The sequence below is a fragment of the Tachysurus fulvidraco genome, chromosome 17 (assembly GCF_022655615.1).
Source record: "Tachysurus fulvidraco isolate hzauxx_2018 chromosome 17, HZAU_PFXX_2.0, whole genome shotgun sequence".
Classification (NCBI taxonomy): Eukaryota; Metazoa; Chordata; class Actinopteri; order Siluriformes; family Bagridae; genus Tachysurus; species Tachysurus fulvidraco.
The window spans coordinates 24,077,470-24,084,969 of NC_062534.1; the positions used below are offsets into that span (position 1 = coordinate 24,077,470).

The following is a 7,500-nucleotide window of genomic DNA, read 5'->3' on the forward strand; positions in this document are numbered from 1 at the left end:
TTAATCAGGTTGTTAGTCCAGGCAGCGTACAGTCTGATCTCACCTGTGTCTGATTCACATTCACATTAGATCACGAACACAGACACAATCATTCTCTCTGTGTGGTCAGAGAAGAGAGACTGTGGAGGAGCTTCATCCCACGAGCCATCAGGTCTTCAACCAGGAGAACATCTAGAGCTTATCTCATAGCAGCCACTTCCTCAACTGGACTTTATTCATAAACAGCTATAGTTTATTCCTATCACTGATCTCAGGCTATCAGACAGATTGTATTCACTTGCGATGTTTTTCTCTCTTTATGTTTCCTTTTACAGCTTCATTTTAGTTCGATTTTATTCATGTTACCTTTAAATTCCATCCATTTCTCTTTTACCTCTCAGTAGTTACACAGACAGGCTTATAAAACATTTCACTGCATGTTGTACTGTGTATATCTTTAAAATGCTGTGTGTGTCTCTGTGTGTATGTCTCACTGTGTGTGTGTGTGTGTGTGTGTCTGTGTGTGTGAGTGTGTGTCTCTGTGTGTGTGTATCTCTGTGTGTGTGCGTGTGTGTGTCTCTGTGTGTATGTCTCACTCTGTGTGTGTGTGTGTGTATGTGAGTGTGTGTGTGTGTGTGTCTGCGTGTGTGCGTGTGTGTCTGTGTGTGTGTCTCTGTGTGTGTGTCTCTATGTGTGTGTCTCTGTGTGTGTGTGTGTGTGTGTGTGAGAGAGAGAGAGAGAGAGAGAGAGAGAGAGAGAGAGAGAGAGATACACAATGCACTGTATTTAAGACAACACACAGCATTTGTCATTAACAAATTAATGTTTTATTCAATAAATTCCAGGCATAATTCCTTTAGATTTGATTTGGAAGTGAACAAAATTGATGTTTTTATTTAATCACATATTAATTCACATAATCCTCAAATTCATCCTAACAGGAAAAGTGCTAACAATAACAAAGAAAATCTGTAATGACTTTTGGAAAGCATCTAGAGAAAGCAGGCTGTGTGTTTATGACACACATCTGTACAAGGTTCTGTTCATTTATTTATCACAGGAGCAAAGAACAGCATCATACGAGACGATGTATGCGTCGCTGTAGGCGTACAGCGTTCGCTCCCGTGGGTTGTAATGCAGCGATTGGATGTTGGTCTGCATTTTCTTCAGGTGGATCTTCAGGTCATAACGCTCCTCCTTTGTCTCTGTGTCGAATGAGTAGAAGATTTCCTCCGTCTGTTTGTCCAGGAAGCGTGTGGCGTAAAGAACTCCACATGCCATGAACGTGTTAGTGGCGGTACGTTTATGCAGCGATGTCCGCCACGTCCGGCCCAAAGACGGTGGACTTCCTTCTATCACCTCGCTAAGGATCACGTTGCCAAAATTCTCCGGTGCTGTGTAGACGACCCAGACACCAGATTCATCGGTGGAGAAATCCAAGTCTGTGTAGATGTAAGTGGCGTCCAAGTGTCCGAAAGGAAACTTGTTGTTGAAGCCGGAATTTTGTGGAAGCGGTGTGTTGGTGACGGACTTGGAGGAGATGTTAAAGCGACACACGGAAGGTGTATTATAGCAGCCGTAGTATAGCGCATCTCCGTACTGCACCACGTTAGGGCCGATGATGGTGTTTGTGGTGGGGTTTGAAGAAGAAATAACACTGTCCATAGGACCCACACCTACCAGTATAGCGCTTAAACTGCTGTAATGCCGCACGTAGTTGGCATAAGCTTTGCTGCTGGTCAGAGCCACCAGCCAGTACATGGCCTCCTTTCCTGGAGCAGGTTTTGGGTCTTTTCCCCAAGCGCCATAAGGGTACGAGGTCCCATACTGGGTGAGGGAGTAAGTTCTAGGCCCATTCACTTTCACCAGTTGGCCTTGTGGACAGTCTACAGACAGACAAAAAGAAGAAGAAGAAGAAGAAGAAGAAGAAGAAGAAGAAGAAGAAGAAGAAGAAGAAAATCATTAGATATGCTAGTAAACTCACACAATTGGACTCACATCGAAAAAATCGAATTGAATGAATAAAAATGAATATAAATGTTTTTAAAAAATATAAGAATCTAAAAAACTTGATATGCAAGATAGTTTCCTTCATACTCAACTAAGGGTGTGTGTGTGTGTGTTTGTGTGTGTGTGTGTGTGTGTGTGTGTGTGTGGTGTGAGTGTGTGTGTGTGTTTGTGTGTGTGTGTGTGTGTGGTTTCCATACAAGTGCTGAACATAAAATGCTATAAAATATCAGCACATAAAAAAGAAAAATGATTAGTTCGTCTTTCCCGAACCCTCAGAGCTACACTAATGCTGAACCCTGAGACAGAAGAAGACACTCAATAATGGAGACTTCACCACCCGTTAACACCCTTTCCAGCATCCACCAAATACAACACCAGGCACTGTGATAATTGCAGACACATTCACGCAACACTCTCAGGAGAAGAACCTGCAGTTGCTCTGGAGCCTCATCCAACCTGAGGGTACACGAGCTGACACCCCGGCGCCCAAGACCACATTGCGCACAGTAAGATGGGTCAGCATGATAACGCTGAAGCTTTCCTGGAGGTTCTTGAAGGTACCGCTGAAGCGTGGACCCTGACGTAATCTTAGTAAGCGGTCTGCCTGCTGTCGCTACATCCGTTGAAGTACAGCTCATGGTCCAACAGCGTCCAGCGGACATCATCCTACAACATCAGCCGATCGGTTGGATTTGCCCAGTAGCTCCACTGCAGGAACAACAATCCCTCCTGTATAAGGGCACTTAGCTATGGGAATTTAGACAGAGTTAAAGTTCTGGTTTTGCTCCACACATCAAGCTCTAAGTGAGGCAAGTTCACTACGAGGTCAGGATAATAGATAAAAATGGGATCTGATGCAAATGTCCTTAAACCATAGGACATCAGAGGTAAATCTGAAAACGTCATCTCCACCCAAAACTCAGGCTGTCCTGAGATTGCTGAGATAAGTAGGACTCCCAGCAAACCCAAAGAAGTGTCTGATTGGATGATGAGACAGTAAAGTTTGACAGAAAGACCTAAGACCAAAACATTTATATCAGACAGTTTTGGGGGCTGGAGGGCAATTATCAAAAGTTTCTACTTAATTACTTGGATGTCACTTTAAAGGGGGCACCAGATCCAGTCCAGTGGACAGAGTTTCACAGAAGAGGTTCCAGGGTCAGGTGGTAGGGGTATGTGGAAGTTCGGATAAGCGGTAGATAATGAATGAATGAATGAAAGTCTTTGTCACATCTACATTGCAGCACAATAAAAGTCTTTTCTTTATATAATCCCAGCTTGTTAGGAAGTTTAGAAGGCTTAGAGTGCAGGGTTGGACTTCACACAGCGCTCCTGGAGAAGACAGGATTAAGGGCCTTGCTCATCCCAGAGCACCGTGTACATTTACTCACACCTAAAGACCCTTGTTTTTATCACAAATCCAGCACATGGCAAGTTTTATAAGGAAAACCAGAGAACCCAAAAGCAACCCAGACAAACATGTTGTGCCAATGTGTCCATTTCAGTTAAGAGTTAAACGCTAGTGTGTACGTACGCGGCTGAGCGGTGGGAGGCTGAAGCTCATGCTGACACTCGGCCAACTCTCTCGTCAGGCGCCGAATTTCTCGCTGATTTCTCACTACATGCAAAAGATCGAAGTCCTCCAGCTCCTGCAGGCTCTCTGTCATGTTCCTCAGCTTTACGACAGATAGATAAAACAATCATCACCATCTGACTGTACACTTGTTCACTTATTCTTTCTTTCCCATTTAAAGTCCTTTACAATCGAGTGAGCAACACGACACGAGCAGATTAGAACTGTAAGCTGGATTTAAAACGTGTTCGAAAATACAGGGTTTCTTTTTGCATGGTGTGTGTATTACCATCCAGAGTGACTTACAATGTTATTTCAGTTTATATAGCTGAGCAGTTGAGTGTTAAGGGCCTTGCTCAGGGGCCCAGCACATAATACCACATTATTTAGTTTGGCAACAAAACAAACAATGCAAGAGCGGTGCTTAGGGTCAATATTTTAGTATCTACAAGCTGTAAAGTCCATGAAGACATTTGAACTGACGCAGTGCAGTAAGTCACCTTGGTTGTTGTGCTCTCGCTGAGCTGCTTGTGGGACTTGATGGAGTTCTTCAGTTTTCCCAGAACCACCTGGAACTCAGCAAACTCTAACTCAATCATTCGCAAGGAAACAGCACTGTACAGATCACCATCATCCTCATTCTCCAACACAGACACGCTCTCCTCCAGCTGCTGCAGCCGACGCTGAACTCCCTGCATCTGTACATCTGCCTCTGTTATCTGGGGGAAGGGGGGAGAGGGAGGGAGAGAGAGAGAGAGAGAGAGAGAGAGAGAGAGAGAGAGAGGAAGAGGGGGTAGTGTGAGAGAGAGGGGGTGGGGAGAGAGAGGTTGGGGAGAGGGGGTTGGTTTCTCTATATATTCTCTTTGTTTTTGTTTTTCTAGTTCTTTTCCGATCTCTCTCTCTTCTTTTTCGCTTTCTCTTCATCTCTCTCCTCTCTCTTCTTTCTTTCTTTCTTCTTCTTTCTCTCTCTCTTTCTCTTTCTCTCTTCTTTATTCTCTCTCTCTCTCTCTCTCTCTCTCTCTCTCTCTTTCTTTCTCTCTCTGCTCCCTCTCTCTCTCTCTCTCCCTCTCTCTCTGCTCTCTCTCTCTCTCTCTCTCTTTCTCTCTCTCTCTCTTTCTTTCTCCTGCTTTCTCTCTCTCTCTTCTCTCTCTCTCCCCTCTTTCTTTCTCTCTCTTTCTCTCTCTCCCCTCTTTCTTTCCTCTCCGCCCCTCTCTCTCTCTCTTTCTCTCTTCTTCTCTCTCGCTCTCTCTTTCTCTCTCTCTCTCTCTCTTCTCTCTCTTCTCTCTCTCCCTCTCTGTCTTTACGCTCTCCCTCCCTGCGCTCGGTCCTCTTCGTGCGCTCGTTTTAGCTCTAGCGCTGCCATACCTATATTTAGTTTAGATAACTAACTATATATTGATCATCTATATTGCAGATATAAATTATTTATATATATATCTTTCATCTATATATTTTTATATATACTATTCTTTTTTGGGGGGGGTGCGATACAGAGCAAAAAAACATCAACATAATTATGAAACTACCCCTAAATACTAACAGGATCTACAACAACCTCTAACCTGAGACACACAGTTTAAGTGTCAGCTTCAGTATGTAAATATCTGCAGTGTCTCTAAACCCACACACCTGTGTAGACGTGATGCTCCTGCTGCAGCGCTCAGCCACAGTGCGGACGGAGTCCAGCTGCTTCATGGGGAAAGGACGCTGTAAAGTCTTCAGCTCGCACGCACAGTCCTTCCCGCTCACACTCTGACAGCAAACCAACAAACAAACACATAATTAAGTTTTACAATGAAAAACCACACAAGAAAAATCATGGTCTTTATTTTAACCGGCAGTTTAATGGTTAATGATTCAGATTTTTTTAGATAAACTGATATCTCATCATAAAAAAACTTGCTAGTGATGAAAAAAAAAATAAACGGTAGAAAAAAAAAAAAATTACCTGATACGAAAGGAAGAGAAAAATCGCAGCCGTCACTACGGACGAGGCGGAAGACGTCATGTCTGCTTACGGGGATGAGCAGAAAGGAAACACTGAAGCTTTATATAGCAGGAACACAAAGCGAGTCACACCCGAAATCTAGGTTCGGTAACGTTTCTGCTGACAGAAAGTGAGAGAAGAAAGTGGATGGAATTTTACAGAAGGATGTTGGACTTTTACAGTATATATGCAAGCAATATCACATCCAAACCACAACGGCGAACGGCTTCAGTTTTCCTTCCTCTTCTTCCTTATTCCTTCCTCTTCTTCCTTATTCCTTCCTCTTCTTCCTTATTCCTTCCTCTTCTTCCTTAGGAATTTTTACTTTTGATTTCATGCTTGCAAAACATATTAAAAAAAATCACATGTTTATATAAATGTGCTCTTCTGATACATTTGTACAGTGTTTGTTATGCTTCACATAAAAGGAGTAAAAGGTCTCTGAGACGGTGACGTCTGTGTCGAGGCCGTGACCTTAACGGACGACCGAGGTGTTAACACTTTATGGTGTCGTGTTAACGTTTTGTGAAGCTTGCACCGAACCTCTGTGCTCTAACCTCTCCTCCTTTATCACCTTCCAGCTGCTCGATAAACAGAAAACACTTGTATATTAATCACACACAGGTGCTCCAATTTACCCCTCAGCACGCTCGTTCTCCTTGACCCCTTCTCCCATTCACAAAACACCACTAAACCACACGCGACAACCCCAAGCCGTGTAGCTGTCTAGTCTGTAGACAAGTCCTTCCCCAGGTGAGAGGAAATCTGTTACGGCCATCTGTGCCGGAGCCCGTGGGGCACTTTGAATGTAATAATAATAATAATAATACAGGGGCATAGAAGCCTTTATTATTGCCACATATACATTACAGCACAGTGGAATTTTTTCTTAACATACCCCAACTGAGGAGGTTGGGGTCAGAGTGCAGGGGCAGGGATGTGGTAGCTCAGTGTTGGGCTACTGATCGGAAGCCGCCACTGCTGGGCCCCTGAGCAAGGCCCTTAACCCTCAGTTGTAAGTCACTCTGGATAAGGTGTCTGCTAAATGGCGTAAATGTAAATGTTTGATACAGTGCCCCTGGAGCAAGGAGGGTTGAGGCAGTGGCAGCTTGGCTTTGCCCCTGCCTCAACCCAGAGCCTTAACCAGTTGAGGCATCACTTCCCCTGAAACCTTCATGCAGGGAGCTACTGAAACGGGGCTTGGCTGAATATCCGTTCCATCAGATCTTGTTGGAGAGTAAGTCCCACCACGTAATAGAGAAGGGAGGTCAGTGGAAGACGTGGGACTGCAAGAGAGTGAGAGAGAGAGAAGAGAAGGTGGTCTGCCTCTGATATACCACTAAAGGGTCCTACACCTGTTGGACCGCTTACTTTGGATAAAACCAGCCAGAAGCATTTGGTCATACCGTCAAACATTCTAGTGACAAACTAGTCCAGCCCCAGCACCTGGTCCAGGTACTGTACACCACCTTTTGGTTGCCATATTCCTCCACAAGCCACTTCCTTTGTGCATCTTGTAACTGCTAGCTGTAGATGACCAACGGCCAAACTTGCTTAATGTCAACAAGTAAAATCATTACAGAGTTTGTTTGGTAGGCATCGAGGCCAACCCACTGCAAGATGGCTCTTCAGGTCATTGTGTTTGTGACTGGTAGCTTTTGGGTCATGAGGCTAGGCTTGTTCTCCCTGGAACAAAAGAAGACAAACTGTCCTTTATGATTCCAGTAAGGACCACCACAGGACATAAGGTCCCATCCTTCCACCACATGTTTAAAGAGCTTGAAGAACCTTCTGGATCATCATGAGGTCCCATCACTGACAGTGTAATGTGAGCCACAAGTGGTGTTCCAGTGGGCTGGGCTCGGCTCTAATGTCCATATTAATCCCCAGTCTGTGCTTAGAAGAAAGCCTCAAATGGTGCAGATTGAGGATGGCTTGATGATTTTAGTGT

General features: G+C 44.4%; 1 protein-coding gene across 1 annotated transcript; it reads right to left on the reverse strand.

Annotated features, from left to right (window-relative positions):
* Positions 1-931: 931 nt before the first annotated feature.
* Positions 932-5,589, reverse strand: LOC113651479 (olfactomedin-4-like). Its single transcript, XM_027160234.2, has 5 exons — positions 5,511-5,589; positions 5,192-5,314; positions 4,063-4,281; positions 3,524-3,665; positions 932-1,865 (listed from the first exon to the last, which is right to left on the reverse strand). The coding sequence occupies exons 1-5, from the start codon at positions 5,568-5,570 to the stop codon at positions 1,027-1,029; spliced, it is 1,383 nt and encodes a 460-aa protein (XP_027016035.2). The 5' UTR covers positions 5,571-5,589; the 3' UTR covers positions 932-1,026.
* Between the last annotated feature and the right edge of the window lie 1,911 nt (positions 5,590-7,500).

Coding starts and splice junctions, on each gene's coding strand:
- LOC113651479 (XM_027160234.2), bottom strand. CDS start 5,570: ATGACGTCTTCCGCCTCGTCCGTAGTGACGGCTGCGATTTTTCTCTTC. Junction 5,315..5,510: donor TTCTCTTCCTTTCGTATCAG/GTAATTTTTTTT, acceptor GTTTGCTGTCAG/AGTGTGAGCGGGAAGGACTG. Junction 1,866..3,523: donor GCCTCCCACCGCTCAGCCGC/GTACGTACACAC, acceptor GTCTGTCTGTAG/ACTGTCCACAAGGCCAACTG.